Here is a 26,611-nt window from a genome sequence, read left to right on the forward strand (position 1 = left end):
GACTGTACCCCCTATATGTGCTTAGCAGGCAGCGTAACCAGACTGAGCTAATAGGCAGGATGTATGTGTGTGTGTGTGTGTGTGTGTGTGTGTGTGTGTGTGTGTGTGTGTGTGTGTGTGTGTGTGGCTGACAGAGAGAGCGAGAGGCTGGAGGTGGCGGTGGAGGCAGACTCATCCTGCTGTCACTTTCTGTCTGGCTCTGGCATGTTTACACCCTTGAAGGGGGTATAAAGCACTGACACACACACATACACACACCTACACACAGAAACACACACACAGTCATGCAGAGATAATAGCCATCGCTATGATTATATCTTTTCCCTCCTCTGATGTAATCATCCTCATCTGACTGAAATGATCCTCCCCAGATGCTTTCACCAATCAAAGCAAAAGTCTTGTTTGCCCCCCCCCCCCCCCAAAAAAAAAAAGCCAAATCAGTGTGAAGGCGACAGATTTTGAGGGGCAGAGCTAAGTAGAGGTAGGCAGACAGGTGGGAAGCCCATATGTCACACACAGTCACCAGCCCGGATCTTCATCATCCCCGCTTTCCTCTCCAGCCTGGACGAGGGTCAGAGAGCAGGCTGCTGTCTCTCTCCGCTCAGCATGGACGCTTGGCATACCGTCGGAGCCAGGAGCTAAAACAGAGCCGCACGCGCTGTGATTTTTAGGAGCCTTGATTTTTTATTTTGTGATGGTGATGAGCTATGTGTGTGTGTGTGTGTGGTTTTTTTTTAAAAGCTGTAATTTTTTTCTAAGTGATGTAGCCTCAAGGTGTTTTTTTACGGATGATGTTTTAACCTTGCCTCGTTATTTGACCGCTGGACGGTTTGTGGTTATTCGCTCCGAACGGCCAAAATAGCAGCTGTTTGTTAGCTATAAGCTGGCTCCGACTGAGCTCAGAAAACACTGGAAACTCTGTTTTTTTCTGTTATTTCCAACCTTTTTCCTTTCATTTCTGTATATTAATAAAGCAGATTCAGAAAGCTCTGGGATACAGGCACATTTTTCTACTCCAGTTAACCTTCATGTCGTCCTCCCGGGTCAAATTGACCCCGTCTGTTTTGACTGTTCCTTTTTTCCTCCCTTCCTTCTTCCTTCTTTCCCTCCATCCCCCTTTCTTCCTTCCTTCTGTCCTTCATCCCTCCCTCCTTCTTTCCTCCCCTCCTTCCTTCCTTCCTTCCTCTCTCCCTACTTCTTTCCTCTGTCCTTCTTTCCTTCCTTCCTCCCTTTCTCTTTTCCTTTCTCCCTCCCGCTTTCCTTTTTACCTCCCTCCCTCCGTCCTACCTTTCCTCTTTTCTCCTTCCTTCCTTCCTTCCTCCCTCCCTTCCCCCTTCTTTCCTCTGTTATTCTTTCCTTCCTTCCTCCCTACCTCTTTTCCTTTCTCCCTCCCTCCCTCCCTCCCTCCCTCCCTCCCTCCCTCCCTCCCTCCCTCCCTCCCTCCCTCCCTCCCTCCTTCCTTCTTTCCTTCCTTCCTCCCTCCCTTCCTTCCTTCTTCCTCCCTTCCTTCCTTCCTTCCTACCGCCTTTCCTTCCTTCTTCCTCCCTTCCTCCCTCCATTCCATCCTTGATTCGAAGACAACAGGAGGGTTAAAGTGCCGGCTAAAAATGAAAAGCTGCTACCTGAATTTTTTGTACATTAAGACATAACAGATTCAGAACTGAGATTCACTGCGTCCATAATGATTTTTTTATCAATCATACACTTTCATTTTCACTCGTTTAAGCAGTGAAATGCTCCCACTGTATGTTGTTTACAAGGGAGAGAGGTGGAGAATAAAAAGAGGAGGGTACATTGTGATTTATGGTCGATCAGAACCGGTTCTTACGAGGTGTTTATAGATGTTCGGCTCCACTCGAAGGTGAAGTGAAAAGCTGACCATCATAGAAAAAGAGGAGAGGGAGGAGGTGACTGGATTTTATTTAAATACGGGGATAATGGTGTGTATTTTCAGAGGGTCTCTCCTGTAAAGCAGTCATAGAGTTGTGCTCGGATGGTCACATGAAAAGTGAGTAAATGTGTCATGAATGATAATAAGCAGAGCTAGAGAGAAGTTGAAACCTCTGACTCTTGTCTCACCTCCACAGCTGTGTGAAGTGATGTGAATGCTGGTTTGTCCGTTTTGGAAAGTCACAGAAATGGCCACGTGCTCCCGCCCCCGCTTATCCACTGTTGGAAAGGTACCTTAAAGTTTTGCCAAAGTGGAAGTCAGAGCTCTGAGTCATTCGCACGGCTGCATCCAAATACTTTTATTTTTATTTTTATCAAACACACGCTTTCATTTTCACTCATGCAAGCAGTGAAACATTCACACTCACACTGTGGGCTGTTGTTAAGAAGAGCAGAAAAGACTTTGATTGGCTTTATTTTAGAGCTGCAATGTAATCTATGAGTCAATTGGCAGAATATGAGTCTAACTACTTTAATAATCGATTAATCAATTAAAAGTGAGTTTTCGAGGTTCTTAGATGTAAGAATTTGTTCCTTTTCTTGGTTTTACAATCCTGTGATTTGAATATATTTGTATTTTGGACAGTTTTTTCCTGACAAAGCAAGACATCACTCTCTATGTGCTCTATGTGATGGTCATTTTTGGTCAGTTTTCTGATGTTTCACACATTAATAAAGAAAGTAATCCAGTGTAGGACTGTACCTGATGATTATTTTCATTGATTGATTCATTGATATGTCTGTAAAATATCATGAAAATAGTAGAATATGCTCGTGAGGTGACGTCTTCATACAACAAACTGTATTTTAATTATTGATTAATCAATTAGAAGTAATTTTTCAAGCAGAAAATACATAGTTCAAGGTTCTTAGATGTAATAATGTTTCTCTTCTTGGTTTAACATTCCTGTAAACTGAATATATTTGTTTTTTCAGACAAAACAAGACATTGGATAGCGCCCCCCTCTATGCGCTCTATGTGATGGTCATTTTTGAATGTTTGTGATGTTTCACAGACCAAAAGGAACTGCAACTAATGAAAATAGTAGAAAATGCCTTTGAGGTGGCATCTTCATACATCTTTTTGTCGGACCAATAGTCTCAAACCCAAATATAATCAGTTTACTATCATTGATAACAAAGAAAAGCATTACATCATTACAACTGGTTCATTTTCTTACAAATATAATAACCTTTACAGCTGTAATTTACAGAATTGTTAGCTGCAGCCCTGCTTTATTTAATCTGTTATGTTCTCTGATAAGTAACATTTTAAAATCGCTATTACAGAAATTCACTTCAATTTTAAGGCACATTTTTTAGTCTGAGTCGACCGAAGCTTGTGACCCACGGTCCACCTTTGGACTGCGACCCTCCAGTTGGGACCCACTGTTTTCAGGGCTCCATTGGCTCCAGCTGTAATTACCAACCATTTATCCCACTTTGGGTTAATCAACAGTGAAACGACACCGCACCCTGCTCACACTCTGCTGTGACACCGGCAAGCCGAGGTCTGAAAGCTTAATGCATTCGATTACATATGACCCCCCCCCCCCCCTTCGCCATTTATTTCAATGAAAGCTGTCTGAAGACGAGGACGGGGGACAAAAGACTGTGTGGGTGCAAGAAAAAGTGGCAGGCGGGACAAGAGCTGCCATGTAATCTAATTCCTCTCCTCTTTGTCTTCATTCACTCACTCATCATGACAGATTACGGCTTAAATGGGAGGAAGGAGGGCAGGATGATAAATGAGAGAGAAAAAGAGGAGGAATGAAGGGGAAGAGAAGAGAGGTGGACGACACAATTAAGTTACAGTCTGTTCGACGGTGAGGGAAGAACAGAGCAGTGTTTGTGTTCATGAATCTGGTGTCAGGATTCATCGTCTGAGCTCGGTGTAAAATGTGCGACAGGTCGTAATGAAGTGAGAGCTGTTTGTGTGAAGCTGGCTGGACTCACATTCAACCTCCATCGCCTTTTAATTACGTCCATGATGTGGATTCTACTAAACTTTTTAAGTGCTTAACCTTTCTGTCGTCCTCCCGGGTCAAATTGACCCTGCCTGTTATGACTGTTCCTTCTTTCCTTCCTTCCTCCCTCCCTCGTTCTCTCTTTCCTCCATCCCCCTTTACTTCCTTCCTTTCTTTTCTTCCTCCTTTCCTTCTTTCCTCCCCCCTACCTGCCTCCCTTCCTTCTTTCCTCTGTCCTTCTTTCCCTCCTTCGTCCCTTCCTCTTTTCCTTTCTCCCTCCCTCCCTCCCTCCTACCTTCCTTCCTTCCGTCCTTCTTTCCTCCATCCTTCATTTCCTTCCTCCCTTCCTTCTTTCCTTTCCTCCCTTCCTTCCTCCCTCCTGTCCTTCCTCCTTTCCTTCCTTCTTCCTTCCTTCCTCCCTCCCTCCTTCTTCCTCCCTCCTTTTCTTCCTTATTCCTCCCTTCCTTCTTCCTCCATTCCTTCCTTCCTTCCTTCCTCCCTACCTCCCTCCTTTCCTTCCTTCCTTCTTCCTTCCTTTCCTCCCTTCCATCCTCCCTTCCTTCTTCCTCCCTTCCTTCCTTCCTTGACCCGAGGACAACAGGAGGGTTAAGAATGAAGAAGTATCCATGTGTACTTAATACTTAACCCTATATAATGTGTATTGAAGATTTTTAGGCATGTTAGCCTTAAGGTTTTAGGGATGGATGAATTATTTATTCAGTCAGTGGTCGACAACTTTGCTCCAGACAGAAATATCTTCAAGAATATATTAACAGTTTTTTAAATATATCTTTAACCAACTATTAAAACCAGGCGGGGAGTTCCGGTCCTCTGAAATGATGCCAACGCGGAAGTAACTTAAAATTGCATTCTATCAAAAGGCCACCAGGGGGCGACCGTTTTGGTGTCAAAAGTACTTCCGTCTCTATACAAGTCAATGGAGAATTTACCAACTTCTCACTTGATTTCTAATCTCAGTAAACGTTTTCAAAATGTGTTTATGGTCTCAATCGCTAGTTTAAAGCCTTCTTCATTTGTGAAATTTTGGCCTCTCTGATTTTATATTTGACGATAAAGCAGGGTATGCAATTTGGGCGTGGCTACGTCGTGATTGACAGGTTGATTGGTTCACAGGTTCAGGAGGGCGCCTCATGCCCCTCCTGATGCCCATATAAGTAGAATCCGTGTTTTTTTTTTACCCGGCATGCACCGGAGATTTTCAAGACGCCGCTGCCCAGATCCGAAACTATTCGCTTCCAAGCAGCAGTCCACAAACCAATGGGTGACATCACGGATGTTACGTCCATTTTATATACAGTCTATGATTAAAACCCGTTTTTCTTGCTGTAATCATTCCTCCTGTTCATACTGACCATTAGAAGATTCCTTCATAATGCACTTACAATGTAAATGATGGAGGATTAAATCCACAGTTAAAAAAAAAGCTTCAGCAGTCGGAGTTAATTAAATAAATTGGATATCTTCCAATTTAGTTAGTCTTTTTAGTCAAAAATTCCCTTTTTGTGTCTCAGTGGACTGTGTTTCCCTGTTGAGCTGTGGTGGAAGTAAAGTAACAAAAAAGAGGGACTTTGGCACTAAAAAGACTGTAACATTGAAACATAGAAGACTTGATTTGACTCATTTCGATTGCTGAAGCTTCATATTAGCTTCAGATCAACTTTTAAATACTATATTTTTTTGCACAGAAGGAGGAATGTGGATTCTGTCCTCCATCACTTCCATTGTAAGTGCATTATGAAGGGATCTTCTAATGGTCAGTATGAACAGGAGGAATCATTACAGCAAGAAATAACAGGTTTCAAAGTTGTGGTCTCCTGGCACATCTGAATTGCAGCGAAATTTTAGACCTCCAGGTGATGAATCCTAATGATAGGGATTCAGCAGCAAAAACATAAAGAGCTCATTTTTCACCTTTCATTCAGTTTTCTTTTTGTAGGATTCAGCTCCCATTGTTTATAATTATACCATTGAATGTGAGAGGAGGATTTTGTTTAATCCCCTTTAATGGCCTCCTTCCTCCCCTGTACATATCTATCCAATTTTTACTATTGAGCGTGAAGGTCCGTTGTTAGCTTTGGGAATTATGATCATTTTAACCACAACACAAGGTCCACTTACTTACTTTTTCCAGAGCTTTCCTGATGCAGTTTGCACATATTATAAAGAAAAATTGAGGATAGACTCTCAACTTTCTTTTTCTTCTTCTTCTGCATCATCGTCATATTGTCCAAACTTTTTTGTGTTTGTATGGTTTTTGCACAGTCGTCATGGAGATAGCTCACCTTTAAGAGAGCTTTTTGTTTCCTTTCTTTCACCACAGCATGCAAACAGAATAAACCCTTAAAAATAAACAACTGCAGTTACATAATTTCAGAGGTCTGTGTTGCAGCAGTGGATGAGCATGAAAACTGAACCCTTAAACTGACAATTTCTTCTTCTTCTTCCTCTTATTTCCACAGGCCTACTTTCGCCAGGGGGTTGCCCTGCAATACCTGGGTCGCCATGCCGACGCCCTGGCAGCATTCGCCTCCGGCCTCGCCCAGGACCCCAAAAGTCTCCAGCTGCTTGTAGGCATGGTGGAGGCTGCCATGAAATCACCCCTCAGAGGTAAAGTACAATACAGCAACTCAGTTCACATGCTGCCTGTCATTTTTTTCTCTTCCTTTTCTCTCCTCCTGACTCGTTCATCTCTCTTTCATCTTTTTGTTCGCATATTGTACGGCTGATTTCGACAGACAGATGCAGTCAAACAAGCAACAAATGACAAACTCTGCGTTTGAAAGTTGTAGGAGAAGGAGAGTGAGATGTACAGTAGGCAGGGGGTCGGGAATAGGAGGTGGGGGAGCGGACTGTCAAACTGTCAAGTCGCCACTTTTCTTATGTTCTTTTATTTAGTAACCCTCCCCTGAAACTGAGATGAAAAAAAAGTTTAAAAAAAAGACGCCTCTGATGGTTCAGTGAGAGAAATATTAAGATGTAGAACATAAATAAAACAAGTGAGTCAGATGAAATAGAGAAAGAAAGTTATAGAAGTTGAAATTGAACATGGTAAATTTGAGATTGGGCTTCATCATCATCACCATCATCATCAGCAGCAGCAGCAGCAGCATCAGGAGCAGCAGCCACTTGCTTGACTTGGTGAATAAATCCCAGTAGCACCTGTCAGGTACAAACAGTATGATGGAGAAGTGATAAGATAAGATATTCTTTTATTAGTCCCACAGTGGGGAAATGTACAGTATTACAGCAGCAAGTGGATAGCAAAACATAGGAAGAGCATCAATAGAAAGAATAAAGAACAATGAATATTAAGCACACAAACAATAAAAACAATAGTAGTAAAAGATATAGTGAAAATAATCATAACATTATGTACAAGAGAAATATTGATGTTCAATGATAATGGGTCAGTGGCAAATAAGGTTTGGAAGATGAGCAAAAATATCTTAAAAAATAGTTTTAAAAGCAGCATCAGGTTTGTTAAAATGTACATTTAGTATTTTTGTTGGTTTTATATAATTTGAAATGACATTTGCACCATTTTTTACCAAAAGTAAGACTGAATGCTCCTGAAAATGTCAAATGGTGTAACCACAAAAGAATGATACATATTAAATATTTTATCCACCTACAGTGTATTTAAGTGGACTTATACTAATAATGACTTCATTTAAAACATGTAAATGTTTCCTGATCTCCATGATTCCCCAGATGAAATGTAATATTTAGAACAATTGTATTCCATTACCTTTATTTAATATAAAAAGTTATAATGTAAGATAATGCCAAACTAGTTGATATGGTGTTTTATTGAGAATTTAGTGTTTTTAAGCAAGTTGAATTATTTGGTACAAAGTTTTTATGGTTACACCACTTTTCACTAACCCATTTTTGCCATAATCCTTTAATATATTCTCTTAAAAAGAGGATTAAAAGCAGAAATTTGATGCTGGGTCCACAAAAAAAGGATGTGTGCAAGTTATTCATACATTTATTTTCACATTTTAACCCCTTTAAATTTGATTAAAGCACATGGATACAAAAAAAACATAATTGACCCATACATGCACAGTCGAACTGAAGTAATAGTGTACCAAAAATACTGATATTGCACAGTTGCGTACATTTAAAAAGTGCAGTTGTGAAATTGTCCAGATCGAGGAGGTGTGTGAGGTTTACTGGGAGCAGTGCTGGTTGTATAGTCTGTTATTCAGATAAACCCTTACAGTACAATCTATTTGGATAGTAATGTAAATAATTGTGATTAAATCCTTGGTTTTGTATTTATACTTTAGTCTTCCTCTTATCTTTCTCCCAGTTTATCCCAATTGTAAGTCCCCTCACCACTTAAACATTCTCGGGGTCCTAACAGATAGATTTAGGGTCTGTACTTTATCCTGATGGCTTGCACTGAATGGAGTCATCCAGGGTGGCATAATTTCGGATAGTAGCTGCTGGTAGTTTCATAGACTCAAGCAGGCCTCCAAATGATAATCAGTCATGGTGTAAAGGTAATTATGACTTAATAATCTTCATGTGGAAAAAAGGCTGAGTCACATAAATAAGCCGAGCCGAAAAATGCAGTCAGTGAGGTAGCAGATTCCCTCATGCTTGGATAATTTTCCCTGCGTGAATAAATTCAAAAACTGTCCAGTGACTGCAAATGAAGCTTCAGCCTGCAGTGACAAGATCTCATCCTCCAGCAGGGATGAGTTCATATGAAACACTGTTGTGATTTTTTTTGGGAATCAACATCAGCGTTGTCTCCAGATGGACAACACATGCGATCGGCTCGAGTTGAAGCGAAGCCTTGAAAGCGTTTGTCAAAGTCTGGCCGGACATTTTCAATCTGCTCTGAGTAGCGTGTGCTGTCAAGTTACTTCTTGCTTCTCTAGATCAGATGTGATGTTTTTTGGAAGTTGCTCAAATCGTGGCGCTGCAGATTTGAAGACAGCATGTGGTAGTTTTCAATTGAAAGCATTAACCGAGTCGATCATGTCGACCACAGTTTCGTGTTTTCATGGCAGCTTTAAATTAAGTTCATTCAACATGTTGGACATTGGATCTGTTAAAATGCCAAATCTAGCAGTCACTGATCGTCATCAAGTTGTTTGTTTTCTTTATGTGTTGTCCCTGATCTCCAGTTGGAGCTCTCGAAATCTGCCAGAATGTTTCCTTACTCGGCTATCTGACATCGCTGTGTTGCCGGAGGTCAGCGTGGTTGCATTTAGCCTCCTCTAGATACACACCATACAGCTGTCTGTGGAGAGATCATGCCCCAATAGAACAGACGCTTTTCATTGACACATGCATGACCTCCTTCATGTTTAGCATTTTAATTCATTCATTCAAGCTTTATTTAAACTCAAGAATACACTGAGTAGTTAAACTCATTTACAGTGTCGTTGAGTAATTACAATGATGATCAAAGAGGAAAGTATGATAATAATTACAATTTTAACCCTTGCATACTGTTCAGTTGACCCATTTTTAAATTTGAGAGCTGTAAAAACCTGTCCTAATGTGACCCACAATATACAAAAATGGAAATAAAATGCATCATTTTTAAATGTTTGTGCAGCTGATACACATTTTGTGTGTATGCAAATGTACAAATTTGACCTGTGTTTATTACAAAATTCTGTTGTGTTCATCATACTTTATAAAATGTTCTCCTGGACCATAAAATACTGATTGTGAATGCAAAGCAAATAGAAAGATTAATCAAACATTTATGAATGATCGATGGAATTTATGAATGTGAATTGGTGTAGAGACTAATTATGAGTCAGAATATGGACAGTATGTGAAGGGTTTCAGTGGCTCTTGCAGAGTAGTCCATGAGTCAGTGGCACAAAAGCCAAAAGCAGATCTGCCAGGTTCAGTCCACACATAGGGCCTGATTTACTAAGATCCCAAATAGTGGGTACTAAATTGTGTGGACGGTGCAATAGATTGCGCGTGCCGTTTGTGTGTGTTTTGCAGGTGATCTGCTAAGAATAATTGCGTAAATGAAAACAGGTGCAACAGGGTGGAGACAGCAGTATTTAAATGAGGGTTTTGCGTGTCTTTATGTTTGGACGAGCAGAAAGCTGCAAGCACTGTGCTCAGTGCGCAGCCGGTTAATACCTGCCCTTCATAGGTATTATTTATAGATGCAGTTAGCATCAGAAATAATACCTTCGGGTTTGGTAAATCACAATGCGCGTGCTAAATAACATATTTGCATTTTCTCCTCCCTGTATTTTGCGCACTGGGGTTGAAACGCCCCATATTAAATATTCATTATGGTAAACGTACTAAATGGACAGCGCGTACTATCTTGCACAGTTGAAAGACGCAAACCTCAATGCGCTGTGTTAGTAGATCAGCTTGCACATTTTTTGCGGGTGATGTCAAGTTTGCACACGTTTCTACACATGCAAACCTTTAGTAAATCAGGCCCATAGTGTTTGTTGGTGTATTAAGCAGTTATGGTTAAAGAAGTCGGGAAAAGTGTCCTCCTTGCATTTGACAATCAGTCCATTAGAACAACCCACCATCGGCACCAACTTAGACATTGGGATCTGGGATTCGTTAACAAAGTGTCCTCACCCCGAGTGGAGAGATTGTTAATAGATCCACTTTTGCTGTCATGTCTTTGGGCACCATCTTAATGAAAATACACAGATGCATCGTATTGATCCCTGACTTCTTCTAACTGCTGTGAGAAACACTCGCAGCGTGCCATGTCAAGTCATCAACCATCACTTCACAGCACTGTGTAACTGCTTATAGATAACTGAACAGCTTTGATAGTGGATACTATTTCAAGTCTACTGCCTTAACAAAGCCCTCTTTTACCATTTGTCCATCTTGGAAGGACTTCTTATGTTTAACCCTCCTGTTGTCCTCGTGTCAAGGAAGGACAGGAGGAAGGGAAGCAGTAAGGAGGGAGGAAGGAAGGAAGGAAGGAAGGAAGGAAGGAAGGAAGGAAAGGAGGAAAGAAGGAAGGAAGGAAAAGAGTAAAGAGGAAGGAAGGAAGGAAGAAAGGAAAGGAGTAAGGAGGGAGGGAGGAAGGAAAGGAGGAAGGAAAGAAAGGAAGGAGGGAGGGAGGAAAAGAGGAATGAAGGAAGGAAAGGAGTAAGGAGGGAGGGAGTAAGGAAGGAAAAGAGTAAAGCGGAAGGAAGGAAGGAAGAAAGGAAAGGAGTAAGGAGGGAGGAAGGAAGGAAGGAAAGGAGTAAGGAGGGAGGGAGGAAGGGAGGGAGGGAGGGAGGGAGGAAAAGAGGAAGGAAGTAAGGAGAGAAGGAAGGGAGGAAGGAAGGAAGGAAGGAAGTGAGGAAAGAAGTATGGAAGGAGGGGAAGATTGAAGAAAAAATTTAAGAAAGAGGGAGGAAAGAAGGAACAGTCAAAAGAGATGGGGTCAGTTTGACCCAGGAGGACAACAGGAGGGTTAATGATGGTATCTCACCTGGAATGATGCTCAGGTGGTGAATGGACTGTACTCATATAGCGCTTTTTCTAGTCTTTCGACCACTCAAAGCGCTTTTACACAATCATGCATTCACACACATTCATACACCATTGGTGCAGCCATCGGGAGCAATTTGGGGTTAAGAATTTCGACATGTGGACGGAAGGAGCCGGGAATCGAACCATCAATCTTCTGACTAGTGGACGACCCGCTCTACCTCCTGAGCCACAGCTGTCTTTGCTTTTGAATTAGACTGGGTGAAAAGTGACTGCTGTCCAATTGTTTTAGTTCCCTCACGTCTTTTCTCAACTTGTGTTTGGCAGGGAAGTTGCTGTCCTAGTTTTTACGAAGGGTTCAAAAGTGCGTCTCCACGTTTGTTTGATTTTGGAATAAGGATACTAGTTTGGCAGACTGGCAAACTCTAATAAGACATGGTGAAAAATTTCTTCTTCCTATTCCGCGTTGAAGCGATATGTTTTCAGCTCCTTACTTGGTCCTGCACTCATTTTTATATTGTTTTGAATTGGTAGGCTAGGTTGCTATGAATGAATGAGATCAGACTGCTGGCTTTGCATTCAGGGTTTCTGCACATTACTGACAACAGAAGCTGCAAGAGACCTTAATAAATCAGCGGTTTTGTTGACCTCAATGTTCTCAACAGCAGCAGACTGGCTGTGTCTAATGTCAATCAAGTCAGATGTCACGGGTAGAAGGGACTGACATTTTAAAGATCTGGCATTAAAAGACCATTGCAACACCACCGTGACCTTTTCTCTTTTTTTTGTAATATCAAAATACATCATTTCTTCCACACATTGCATCCTGTATAATGTCTTCTAGACAAACAATGCAGTACAAGAGCTCCTATAGGAGATGCAAACCATAACCAGACATAATCTCGTTTATAATCATCCATACAAGTCCAGGTTTGTTTTCTCTTTTTTCCAGTTCTCTCTCCTTATTTCCATTTCCTTCTTACACAATCCTTTTCCTCTTAATGGAAGACATCGAAAAACTTTCAAAACCTTTTCAATTGACTGCTTGATCACGATCGATGTATCAGGAATCCTGATCTAATAGTTCCTGTCCTGTTAAAAACTGTTTAGATCCTGGTTGTTTAAAACTTGGTCTCTTAAGTGTTTACGATATCAGGAACTAGTGTTCCTGATATCGTGTTTAGCCAGTGGTTTAATTAGTGCATCTTAATTGCATTGCCAGAGGAAAGAGACGTATTAATAATAGTGGGCAAAGTGGATCCTAATAACTATAAGAAACTTTTTTTTTTTTTTCAACATTTTGTTGAGTTCCAAATAGGCAAGAGGCTGTTTAGCAGTGTGTATTTATTTACTGAAATGCTAACAGATGTTAGATTCACATTCTTCAGAGGAACCAGAGCCCTCATCAAGGTTTACTGCTAATCGTATTTATGATTTGGTCAAAATCCAGATTTAAGAATCTTAAAACCACTTTACTGTAAAGGGTCTCTGTTGGTTTTACTATGTTTATTAGCACAAATTAGCTTCTCGTGGAGTCCATGATGAAATATTTAAAAGGTAGATTCTTGTGTGTCATTGATCTATCCACCCCACAGATCAGAGTGCACTTTTATGTGCAGGTCTCAACTGCATAAGAAGAAAGAGGAAGAGTGCATACAATCGAGAATGGTTTGCAGGCTAGCATTGGCACAGGATTATGTTTTTGCCCTTCGGCAGTATCAGAATGAGAGCAGGGCTTCTTGGGAATAGCCTCCTGCTTGGCAAGCTACAGCAAATTTTTATGCACATTGAATTTTCCATCTCCTCTCACACTGGAGAGCATATCTGAGTTTAGTATTCACAATTTTTTCCCTTTGAGGTAGAACATTTAGATCCAAATGGAGCGTATTGTGCACAAAGTCTGAGAACAAATGAGCACTGCTTTTGCTTTCTCGCTTTGTTCGAGGAAGATTTTTTTTACAAACAGAAAAGAAAAGGTGTCAAGTTTGAGAAGAAGTGTAGCAATAAGAATAAAGCAGGTGGAGAGAAAACCACAGAGAGTGTGATCAGTAGCAGCAGCTGTGACTTACAGCATTGATAGGCAAGTAGTGGCAAAATCTGACCCCCCAAACAAAAATAGTTGCCTCTACAATGAAAGTTTTCATAGATTATATAAAAGCTCATGTAAATCCCAATAAATGTGACCTGTTAACCTCTTATAAACAACATAGGTAACATAGGTACAACATGATTTTTGCCGTATCAATAACAGCACTTGAGTAAGGAGAAGGTGTTGATTATATATTTCTAGTCTGTGTTCATGTTTATGAGTCTTTTTTTTGCTAAATCAGTATCTGTTTGCCGCCACTTACAAATGGAAATTGATATCTGCCCTAAGATACAACCCAAAGACTGTTTTACAAATCAGTTTTAATCTTGAATGAATTAAAATATATTTGGATATATTGGATTCTGTTTTCTCTGTGCCTGGAAAACATTGGCGTCAAAATAAATCGTGGCCCACGTTTGAACCTGATCGCTGATGACTGACATACAATATGTTAGAGAGTCCTTTCTGAACTACTATAAAACGCTCCTATGCAGATCTGAAGCAAGCCAGGCTCGTAGCTAATAGGCCTCGTATCAAGTGTTACTGGGAGTTGCAATGCTGTAGGTTGGTCCACTGAGAAGGGCCGTACACAGCGAGCATGGGGAGCTGCAGTGTCAACAGCAGAGGGTCTAATTTGGATTATGTCTTTGATGGGTTTGCTGGTGTTTTGATGTTGGGCAGAAGCAGAGCAAGTTGGTAGTCTATTCCGTCTTCATTTGAATAAAGACTGTTCCCAGCCAGCATGTCCATGTGGGCCCCATAAGGGTTAAATTTGGACTGCAGTATAGATCCCACGTTGGCTTGTCTGCAGTTTCCATGGTGACCACACCTGTGTTTGCCCACATGGGCTTCAAGTGGGTTCTGACTGGGTTTCCGGCCCAAGTGGGTGAGTTACACATGTGGGGCCAATGTTTCTGAAACAATATGGGGTCCATACAATTTGCCCTGTTTATGCCCACTTACATCCCTTATGGGGCTCATACAGTCACATGTGGGGCCCATGTTACTGAAACCATGTGGGACCCGCAAAATTTACCCAGTTCAAGCCCATGTCCACGCAGTACCGATGTAGCCTGCATTTATATTTATTTAATTAGATTTTTTTAAATTCATGTTTCATTACAGACAGTAGAACAAACATAACATAATCATCATCATAAAAAAATAAAAACATACATAAAGTTAACTGTCCTCTTTTGAATGAAAACATACATTAAAGAACACATTAACAACAAAAAAACAAGAATAAAAAGTGCCTAACACCTTTAATTTACTTTTGATCTTTAAATTGACCAATCGGTTGCATCTATTACAACAGGCGTGTCACGTCCAGAAACAACAGGACCCCAGAGCAGACCAGAGACAAGAGAAACGATTTAATAATAGGCAGAGTGGGGGTAGTGAGGGAGCAGTGGCTAGGTCTGAGGTAGGGTTCCAGGGAAGGTTGGAGAGGGAATGTCCAGGAGAGGAAGGCAGAACACGAGGAGAGGGATCCAGGGGACAGAGGCAGGGTACCAGCAGGTGGGGAAGGCCAAAACACATGCGTAGCGGAACTATCTGGCGATGAATGGGAAGAAGAACCGGTCCTAAATACTGCAGCAGCTTGTTGAGGTGATTGAGATCAGGTGTGGAGATCAATGATGATGAGATTGAGGCCAGGTGTGGAGAAGCACAGGCAGGGGAGGAACCAGGAGGCCACACACACACAGAGAGACACAAAGGAGAGGGGACAAGACAGACAAGGAAACTCAGGTCACAGCTGGGGCTGTGACAGTACCCCCCCTCCGACGGCCGCCTCCAGGCGGCCCACCCGGCTTGCCGGGGTGATCCCGGTAGAAGTCCACGATGAGGGTGGGGTCCAGGATCAAGCTGCGAGAGAGCCAGGACCGCTCCTCAGGCCCATAGCCCTCCCAGTCAACCAGGAACTGGAAACCCCGGCCACGGCGTCGGACGTCCAGAATCCGGCTGACAGAGAAGGCAGGGTGACCATCCACGAGCCGGGGGGTCGGACGGAGGGTTCAGGGGACAGGAGGAGACCGGCTTGAGCAGGGAGACATGGAAAGTAGGATGGATCTTGAGAGAGCCAGGCAACCTGAGACGCACAGCAGAGGGGTTGATAACTCTTTCCACCAGGAAAGGACCAATGAACCGTGGAGCCAGCTTCCGGGACTCCACCTGCAAAGGCAGGTCCTTGGTGGACAGCCACACCCTCTGACCCGGTTCGTAGACCGGAGCTGGGACCCGACGACGATCAGCCAACCGTTGGTTCCTGGCAGCGGACCTCAGCAATGCGGCCCGGGCCTCCCTCCACACTCCGCGCACCCGTCGCAGATGGCCCTGCACCGAGGGCACGGCAACCTCCTCCTCCTGGGAAGGAAACAGGGGCGGCTGGAACCCCAGCATCACCATAAAGGGAGACATACCAGTTGCCGAACAGGAGAGGGAGTTGTGGGCATATTCAACCCAGGGCAGCTGAAGACTCCAGGAGGCAGGATGACGGGCACACACGCAACGCAAAGCAGCCTACAGGTCTTGGTTCGCCCGCTCCGTCTGGCCTTTGTACTGAGGATGGTACCCGGACGAGAGTCTAGCAGACGCCCCCAGTGTCCTACAAAATGCCCTCCACACGTGGGAAGAGAACTGGGGACCCCGATCGGAAACGATGTCCACCAGGATACCATGGAGGCGGAAGACGTGCAGGACAAGCAGGTCAGCGGTCTCCAGTGCTGAAGGGAGTTTGGGCAGGGGAACAAAATGCACAGCCTTGGAGAACCGGTCTACTATGGTCAGAATAACCGTGTTACCTTTGGAAGGGGGGAGGCCTGTAACAAAATCCACTGCGATGTGGGAACACGGTCGTCGGGGAACGGGTAGCGGGTTGAGCAACCCAGCAGGTGGTTGGTGTGAAGCCTTACTGCGGGCACAGACGGCGCAGGCAGCCACGAACTGGCGTGTGTCACGAGAGATGGAGGGCCACCAGAAACGCTGGCGGAGGAGCTCCAGGGTCCGAGCGGCTCCGGGGTGACACGCCAGACTGGAGGCATGCCCCCACTGCAGCACCTGCGACCTCAGGGGTTCTGAAACAAAGAGACGGTTAGCGGGTCCGTTATCTGGGCTAGGATCATCTCGGATCGCCTCCTTAACCAGCTGCTCAATCTCCCACTGGGAAGCTCTGACGAAGCAGGCGGGAGGCAGGATGGTCTCCGGCAGGGTGCTGGACGGCTGGGGCTCCGTTTGACGGGAGAGGGCATCAGGCTTAATATTGCGGGAGCCAGGTCTGTAAGACAAGGTGAAATTAGAGCGCCCCAGGAAAAGGGCCCACCTGGCCTGCCGTGAATTGAGCCGCTTAGCAGTTTGCAGGTAAACCAGGTTCTTGTGGTCAGTCCAGACAGTAAATGGGGATTTCTGCCCCCTCCAGCCAATGTCTCCACTCCGCCAAGGCCAGCACCACTGCGAGCAGCTCACGGTTTCCAACATCATAGTTTCGTTCTGCAGGTGACAGACGGTAAGAAAAAAAAGCACAGGGATGCAACTTATTATTAGAAAACTGTGAGAGGACAGCGCCAACCCCCGTGTCGGAGGCATCAACCTCCACCACAAACTGTTTGGAGGGGTCGGGGTGAACGAGGACAGGAGCAGAGGAAAACAAGGTCTTTAGTTTGGAAAAAGCCTCATTGGCTTCCGGGGACCAGAAAAATGGTCGGGAGGTTGATGTGAGTTGGGTGAGAGGGGTTACTACCTTGCTGAAGTCCCGAATGAAGCGTCTGTAGAAGTTTGCGAATCCCAGGAACCGCTGGAGCTGCTTGCGGTTTTCTGGGACCGGCCACTCCACCACTGCCTGGACCTTAGCAGGATCAGAGCGGATCTGTCCCCTCTCAATAATGAAACCCAAAAAAGACACAGATTGGATGTGGAAGTCACACTTCTCAGCCTTCACGAAAAGGCTGTTCTCAAGGAGCCTCTGGAGAACTAACCTGACGTGGCTTCGGTGCTCCTCCAGGTCCCGGGAGAAAACCAGGATATCATCCAGGTACACAAAGATGAACCTGTTGAGCATGTCCCGCAGCACGTCGTTGACCAGCGCCTGAAACACAGCTGGAGCGTTAGTCAAACCAAAAGGCATCACTAAGTATTCAAAATGCCCCAACGGAGTGTTGAATGCCGTCTTCCATTCGTCCCCCTCCCGGATGCGAATCACGTGGTAGGCATTCCGGAGGTCAAGCTTAGTGAACACCGTAGCCTGGTGCAGGGAGTGAAATGCTGAGTCAAGCAATGGCAGGGGATATTTGTTCTTTACCGTTATGGTGTTTAATCCTCTGTAGTCAATACAGGGCCTCAAGGTCTTGTCCATTTTATTGACAAAAAAAAACCTGCACCCACCGGAGAGGACGAGGGCCGGATGAGTCCGGCAGCCAGCGACTCCTGGATGTATCTCTCCATGGCCTCTCTCTCCGGCTGGGAAAGGTTGTAGAGACGGCTGGACGGAAGAGGTGCCCCAGGCAGGAGGTCTATGGCGCAGTCATATGGACGGTGAGGTGGTAGGGAAATGGCCCGCTGTTTACTGAATACCTCAGCTAGGTCGTGGTAATCCTCTGGGACCCCAGAGAGATCGGGAGGAGCAGGAGGAGAGACCGCAGGAACCCCTTGGGGAGAGAGAGCAGACAGAAGACAATGGGAATGGCAGGATACACTCCAGCTAGTAATAGTACCTTTGACCCAGTCGATGTGAGGGTTGTGGAGCTTGAGCCATGGGAGTCCAAGAATGAGAGGAGTGTGAGGGGAATAGATGACCAGTAGTTGAATTAGCTCCCGATGGTTACCAGAAGTGACAAGGGAGATAGGGACTGTTTGGTGAGTTACGAGAGCTAACTGCCTGCCATCCAATGCGTTAACTCTCCGGGGTTCAGGTAGCGGGAGGACAGAGATGGCGTTCTGGTCCACCAGATGAGATGCAATGAAGCTTTCGTCGGCACCGGAGTCTACCAAAGGTTTCACCGGAATAGAAACCTGGTTCCACAAGAGGACTGCCTCCAACTTCATTCTCGGGGGGGACGGAGAGCTGGAGGACTGGTTATGGCCCACCTGAGTCACCCCTAGCTCAGGCGGGCCTAGGCTTTTGGGAGACTGGGGCAGTCTAGGCGGACATGGCCTGGCAGCCCGCAGTAAAGGCACAGCCTCTCCTTCATCCTCCTCAGACGTTCTGCAGGTGTCAGGCGGGTGCGTCCTAGCTGCATAGGCTCATCGGGAGCCTGTACAGGAGAATGAAAATCCCCGGACGGGGCCACGGTGGTGTAGCTGGAGGGACAGGCGCCGGAATGAGAATGAGAGGGAGGGATCTGCTGCCTCGCTCGCAGCGCCTCTCCAGCATGCGATTATCCAAGCGGGTGGCAAGGGAGACGAGTTCGGCGAGGGATGTCGTCTCGTCCCGGACCGCCAACTCATCCTTAAGGGATTAGTTAAGGGACCGCAGAAACACCCCCTGCAGGGCCGGCTGATCCCACCTGCTCTCAGTAGCAAGCGTGAGGAATTCCACGGCATAGTCAGCTACCGACCTGGAGCCTTGGCGTAACGACAGGAGACGGCTGGCGGCCTCTTTCCCTCGCACAGGATGGTCAAAAAGTTTCCTCATCTCCGCAGCGCTCCAGCGCCTGGCGCACCGATTCCGGGTCTGCGGGGTCCATATGGCCAGATAGTTCTGTCACGTCCAGAAACAACAGGACCCCAGAGCAGACCAGAGACAAGAGAAACGAACTGTAGGTAACAAAAAAGGGTTTTAATAATAGGCAGAGTGGGGGTAGTGAGGGAGCAGTGGCTTGGTCTGAGGTAGGGTTCCAGGGAAGGTTGGAGAGGGAATGTCCAGGAGAGGAAGGCAGAACACGAGGAGAGGGATCCAGGGGACAGAGGCAGGGTACCAGCAGGTGGGGAAGGCCAAAACACATGCGTAGCGGAACTATCTGGCGATGAATGGGAAGAAGAACCGGTCCTAAATACTGCAGCAGCTTGTTGAGGTGATTGAGTTCAGGTGTCGAGATCAATGATGATGAGATTGAGGCCAGGTGTGGAGAAGCACAGGCAGGGGAGGAACCAGGAGGCCACACACACACAGAGAGACAAAACACAAAGGAGAGGGGACAAGACAGACAAGGAAACTCAGGTCACTGCTGGGGCTGTGACAAGGCGCCCCTTAATTAATCAGACATCCCCTCTATTAATATCAAAAATGAGCCCCACACTTGATTAACCCTCCTGTTGTCCTCGAGTCAAGGAAGGAAGGGAGGAAGAAGGAAGGAAAAGATGGAAGAAGGGAGGAAGAAGAAAGGAAAAGTGGGAGGAAGGAAGGGAGGAAGAAGGAAGGAAAAGAGGGAAGAAGGAAGAAGGAAGGAAAAGAGGGAGGAAGGAAGAAGGAAGGAAAAGAGGGAGGAAGGAAGAAGGAAGGAAAGGAGAGAGGAAGGAAGAAAGGAGGAAGGAAGGAAGGAAGGAAGGAAGGAAGGAAGGAAGGAAGGAAGGAAGGAAGGAAGGAAAGAAGGAACAGTCAAAACAGACGGGGTCAAATTGACCCGGGAGGACGACACAAAGGTTAAAAATATCTTATCTCCCCATTACTCTGTAAGTGACCCGTTCAAATGTCGCCATTGTTGTCATTAGTTCAATAGGAAAAAAAGCGTACCCCACATTTAACCCATATGGGGCCCAGATGGACACGCTGGCTGGGTTTTCACATGTATTCTGGATGTCTAGAAAGGAACAGAGCGCTAAAGAAAAGTGTTTTCTGCTGCTAAACGTGGAATATTACTTCAAGAGAAGAAAGTTTTGGAAGAAGAAGAAGGCAATAAGTGAGGAAATGTTATTCGTATAAAATTAGCTTAATATAAAGATTAGTTGCTGCTTAGTCACTCTTCATCTGTGCGTATCTGATAAAACAGTGCCACCGATTTTACACCTGCTTCTCCTAAACGTCAGACACAATTTCCACACACTCAAAGTGATAAATCACGTCAGTCGAATAACTTTACATTTCCTCCGAGGCATGTCTTAAAATAAATATTGCAAGTGCCAAAACACACTTTCTTTAAAATCTCAGTAAATATCCCCCAGAGTTTGTTGGTTGTCACATGTGAAATACAGCTGGAATATCTCCATCTCTACTGGCTCCACTTTCTTCTGCTACTGTGCCAGTGTTCCTATTGCAGATAAAGGTTTTATATGTAATAACTGTAAGGTAATATATATATTATATAGTTGCCTTATGACCTATTCAATAAAGTGTTTCGCAGTATCACAGTTGGTGGTTTTATTTGAGTGAAATCATCAGCTTTTTGGGGTTAATATCAACTATTTACAGAACCAGTAAATAGTTGGTTGTTACTGTATGGAGCCAAATCTGGGTCGTATGTTTTCTTAATATAGTGCAATATAACTATATACTGTAAATAGTTGATATTACTGCCAAAGGAATGAGGAAATCTACATAATAAATGTATTATCTGAGATCTTCTCTTTCTTATGCACCAGATAAGTAAGTGAATATTGAATCTTTTTATTTATGTAAAGAAAGAAGAAGCCTCTTGGTTGAGCACCTGATTTGTAAAAGTAATGCAAAACTTCAATGCAAAAATGAAGTGCACCATACTAGGGTTTAACTGTGCTGCTACAAACAATCTGCCATTGCAAAATACAGTCAGATATGAACTGCGTTTTGTGCATGAGCCAAACTGTCTTTGCTTCAGCTTATGTTCCACATATACTCCAAATTCTTTCAGTGCAAAGCAGAAATACATAAGCAGGGATGGTATGTGAGGTCACGGCTCTGCTCTCTCTCTGCTCTACATCACTGAGACACCCTCAGGACCAAACATTAGCTCTAATTCTCCATCCAATCAGAAATGATGTACTGATAGTACAACAACCACACGCTTCTTCTGCACACCGACAGGCCTTTCTAGAAGTTTTGTGTAATTTTATGTGTGTTATGAGGTGGTCAAGAAAAAATAAAGTTAGGACTGGGTATTGTTTAAAAAATTACAATACCAGTACCAATCCAAGTACCCTTAAAGTGATACCACTACCAAGTGAGTACTTCATTAGATACTCATCATTCTTTTATCTGGTGTAACAGGCGTGTAGTGTAGACACACTTTAGAGCGTTTAGGTGGCATGTTGGCTGCTGAACTGTTAAGCGCGCTGACTCAAATTCACCACGATTTCACCACCACAGATGGGTTGTAGCTGCTGTGGCAGTGGACCAATGACATGTCGCGTTAAATCGAAGAACGCTTGCTGTTGATTGGCTGTGAGCAAGTCCATACAAATAGTCATAGTTTCTAGCTCTGGGTGCAAAAAGGATCGATTGCAGGTATCGTTTGACGGGAGACGTTTTGATACTAGTTGGTATCAATTTATTTCGGTCAATACCTTAAAGATTTAGAGTACAGGTACCCAGCCCTAATTAAAGTCCTACCTATCTGCTACAACAACATATTTGCTCTGAAATCACTTAAGATTCTTTGATTTCATTGTGGCGCCCCCTAGTTTTACATTATTGTGATTAAATGCTGTTCCATCCTCTGCTCATGTACAGTAGCCAGAGTTCTTATTTGAACACAGCGAATCAAATCTTCATAAAGTAAAAATGGGTCGTTTTATCATAGAGCAGAGCAGATAGTCACACTGAGCCTGATTGCATCCTGATACTCAACACAAGAGCCACAGACTCTGAACAACAACCAACATTATCTTTCCTGCTAAAGTCTCCTTCTTATCTAACTTAGAAGCATGAACACACATCTTTTCCTGCACCTTAGCTTGTTGAAGCACTTTAATTTATTAATTTTAGTCTTGGTTATGTTTTGTAGTTTTATTTCTTACGTTTTGATAATTGTGTTTTGTTTACACATTAAAAAATACTATTACTAATACTATTAACTATTACTATAATCTAAAATACTAATCTTTTTTCTAATGACTTGACACATACACAAATACATTAAGATATGTCAGCTATACGTGAATTTAAAGTAAACAAAAGCGTGTGCAGGTGAGGCTAAAGATAAGATAAACAGAATCACATGAATAGAAATAATGAGGGAAAGGCTACTACAAAATAAGTAATCAGTGTCGGTTGATTAGGATGGGTGAACTATAATTTCCATGTAGTTTTTTTTTGGAGGATGAATAAATTGAACTCTTGAACTCCACCTTGCTCGGGTTTCCTTGATGATCACTTTGTTAAAAAACATCAGATATGTGAGAGCATCCACTGCCTCCTTTAATCATGCAACCACAGCGCACAAGCTAAAGTCTCCAGGTAATATTCAGTTGCTTTTTCATTCTCATGTTTTAGTGTTTGGAGAGTTTCACAACAACCTCAGCATATCTCCTTTCACTCCATCGTGCCAGAGCAAACGGTTCTCCACAGCCAGCGCCTCTCCTCATGCAAACCAAGCATTCTTTACAGTAATCTGAATATAACTGTCACCTCTAAACTGCGTGTTAATCTCAGCAGAAAAATTCATTATAAAAATGATGACTCATCAACCTTTTTTTTTTTTCCCAGGATGAGTTGAAATCCTGTACCATGATGATGATGATCAGTTTTCTTTCACTGAGAAAATCATGCAGAAAATATTATTTTCGAATATTAATCAATGTAATTTGTATTAGAAAATTATCAAGGAAAATGCATGCTTATTGCTGCAGGCGTTTTTTTATTATTTTGACTGGAATTTTGACACTGTCAGCATTAGATAAATGCTAGATGTGAATTAATGCAGCAGCTTCAATTTATATCAAATATGCCTAAATTTTACAAATGAACTCTATAAGCAGTGGTGCCACTCTTTCTAATAAGTTTGACTGACAGGGGACAATATAATATGTCTTACACAGCACAATATTTATGGGTCAATGATGTTTGTTTGTGTCCATGTGGTTTAAAGTGGTTAAAATATGAAAATAAACGTATGAATAACTTGCACACATAATTTTTTGGGGACCCAGCATCAAATGTCTGCTTTTAATCCATTTTGAGAGAATATATTAGAAGATTATGGCAAAAATGTCTAAGTGGTGTAACCATAAAAACTTTGTACCAAATAATTCAACTTAGCTTAAAAACACGAAATTCTCAATAAAACACCATATCAACTAGTTTGGCATGATCTTACATTATGACTTTATATTAAAATATAAAATATTTAATATGTATCATTCTTTTGTGGTTACACCATTTGACATTTTCAGGAGCATTCAGTCTTACTTTTGGTAAAAAATGGTGCAAATGTCATTTCAAATGATATAAAACCGACAACAATACTAAATGTTAATTTTAACAAACCTGATGCTGCATTTAAAACTATTTTTAAAGATATTTTTGGAATTGCTCATCTTACCAACCCTTATTTGTCACTGACCCTTATGTTGTATTCTTCATGATTTACAGTTAAAACCTAAACCCACATGTTCGAGTCTGAGATGAAATATGAGAGCAGACAATGTGAACGACACATAGAAAAAACTTAACAACAACCTTAGCAACAAAGGCACGGATGGCCGGTTTTGGGCATGTGCAATGAGTTGACATCAGCTCATTAACAAGGTAGAATAAACTGCCTCAAACAAAGCATTCAGAGCAGGTTGAAGCTCTGACTTTTGACGGTTGAAGCTCTGACTTTTGAGGTTAAGTAGCTGGACTAATCTTTTGTGTGTGCTTACACTTTCACAGACACACTTGAGCCCACCTACCAGCAGCTGCAGAAGATGAAGCTGGACAAGAGCCCGTTCGTGGTCGTGTCCGTCATCGGTCAGGAGCTGCTGACCCACAGTTTCCACGGAGCGTCGGTCGTGGTGCTGGAGGCAGGGCTGAAGATCGGCACATGCTCGCTAAAGCTGCGCGGATCCGTGTTCTCGGCCCTGAGCTCCGCCTACTGGTCTTTAGGCAACACCGACAAGAGTACGGTCTACATGCAGCAGGACCTGGACGTGGCCAAGACTTTAGGTAAGGAAGAGGAGAAGACCATGGAGTGAAGAGTTTAAACAGATGGTGAACAAGACGGTTTGAATTTCATGTATTTTGCATTTCCTACAGGTGACCAGTCGGGTGAATGTCGTGCTCATGGAAACCTCGGCTCTGCTCTCTTCTCCAAAGCAAACTACAGAGAAGCGTTGGCCAATCACAGAAACCAACTAGTTCTGGCGATGAAGCTCAAGGACAGAGAAGTATGTTTGCATGCATTTGTTGGGTTATGTAATTGTTGAAATGAGAGAATGTCTTCATGCATATTCATTTGATAACTCATGTTGTGCAGATCTGCATCCAGTCTTGGCTTCAGTGTAGTGATCATAACCTGTGTTGGATTTGGCTTGAGTGTTTTTTGCTTTTAAGAGCCAAAACTGACTCCCATTGTTTATGGTACAAACTCCTTTAAAATCACACTTTATATTGATTTGATTATATTGATATGTACAGTTTATGAGTTACTATGAGTTATATTGTATAATGCATTAAAGGCTATGGAAGCTCATTGACTTCCATTCTATCGAAAGTGAAACTCAAGCACCTGTATACAGAACAAACATTTTAATTACAAAAAATGTTCTTAGTGATGAGTGTACAGAGAATTATCAGTGACTCTGCTGCGCCTCTCGGCTTTATGGAGCTTTATATTGAGTTTCAGCTCATTGTTTAGCTGTCCATTTGCAACGTTTACTATTCTGGTTCACTCTCAGCTCTCTCATAGCGTCGTTTTGGGAATCTAAAAAGCCTCTGTACCTGCTCAGCACCAAACAGCAAGCTGACACAGTTAGCTGTAGACTAGCTGGTGAACATAGTGGAGCATTTAGCAGCTAAAGAGTCAGATATTTCCCTCAGGAGTTGGTAGAGAGTAAAAAACAGAGCTAAAAGAGAGTGAATATTGGACTTATATTAAGCAGGTGAATGAAATGAATGATAACGTTGATCAGTAACTGCTGGATGTGGAAATAACTTCAACATATCAACTTAAAGAGGTGATGATATGTCAGTGTTGTTTTCACTGCTTCATTCTGCTGGAAACAAACATTCGTCCAATTTCAGTGTGAGCCAACTGTCCATTACAGCTGTCAATCAACACCTACATGGCAAACATCAAATCTAATATAAGTCTTGAAATCTTATTAACGGAACAATAATAATGTTCCACAGTGACCAGCAGCACACTCATAGAGGGCCTGGATTTAGAGATTGAGATCATGATGTACTGACTTGGTATTTCTATAGGAGAAGTTCAGGCTTTGTGAATGGGAGTCAGTCAGGGAGCCAACACCTAGCAGCCGGCGGTGTCATTGCACCTTTTTTTTTTTCAGTTCAAGTTCACTCTTCAAAGCGGGTGGTAGATGCCCGCTTCGCATTGATTTTTTTTTTAAGTGCACCACCACAGTCAGAATATGAAAGATAAACAAGTTAACGGTTGATCTTTGCAGCCAACTTCGCAGCATTGAGGGAACATTACCAAAACTGAAAGCACAGACTCAGAGTCAGGCTCAGCAGGAAGGAGCAGAGCACATGTTCAAATCCTCATTCTTTTGTTTGTGAAGCATGTTTGCAAAGTATGTGTAAACCTCAGAGTTATACTTAGGTAGTCTATACGTATGATAAGAGAGTGTTATCAGCTCATGCAACACTGTAAACCTCCAGATTACATAATCACCTGAACCCAAATGAACACAAAGAATAAAGTGGGTGCTTTTTTTTTTATATCTTCTTCCCCTCAAACTGCTCCCTCTCTCTTCCTCTCTTTTTTTCCTCTGAAGCAGTTTTTTTTTGCCTCGGGCCGCAGATGAACTCATTGTCTTTTTTCCTCTGAAACACTTTGGACAGTTGTGAGAACCGTACTTAATTAGATTGCTGTTACACATAAGACTTTCGGCCCCTTTATGTCTCACTGAACAGTAAGTAAAGCTGTCAGGTTTGTTTGCGTGTGTGTGTTTACCTTTTGTTTAACTGCTCCCATATGCTCGTGTGAGTCTGCGTGTGTGTGCGTGTCCGCGTATGTGTGCCTTAAATTTCCATCGTGTCACAGCAGATCTAATTACATTGTTTTATTTCATCTAGTGATTTCGTGCCTGGGATGAGATTTGTGGAATATTTTATTGTCTCTTT

At 43.2% G+C, this 26,611-nt stretch overlaps 1 protein-coding gene across 1 annotated transcript in view; it reads left to right on the plus strand.

Moving 5' to 3' along the window:
- Nucleotides 1-26,611, plus strand: part of ttc28 (tetratricopeptide repeat domain 28) — a 218,907-nt gene that overhangs the window by 84,032 nt on the left and 108,264 nt on the right. The window contains exons 3-5 of the mRNA XM_062434493.1: nt 6,398-6,545; nt 24,197-24,469; nt 24,560-24,690. Of these exons, the coding sequence (XP_062290477.1) occupies nt 6,398-6,545; nt 24,197-24,469; nt 24,560-24,690 (552 nt within the window). The remainder of the gene's footprint in view (nt 1-6,397; nt 6,546-24,196; nt 24,470-24,559; nt 24,691-26,611) is intronic.

Source organism: Scomber scombrus, chromosome 15 (genome assembly GCF_963691925.1).
Source record: "Scomber scombrus chromosome 15, fScoSco1.1, whole genome shotgun sequence".
Taxonomy (NCBI): Eukaryota; Metazoa; Chordata; class Actinopteri; order Scombriformes; family Scombridae; genus Scomber; species Scomber scombrus.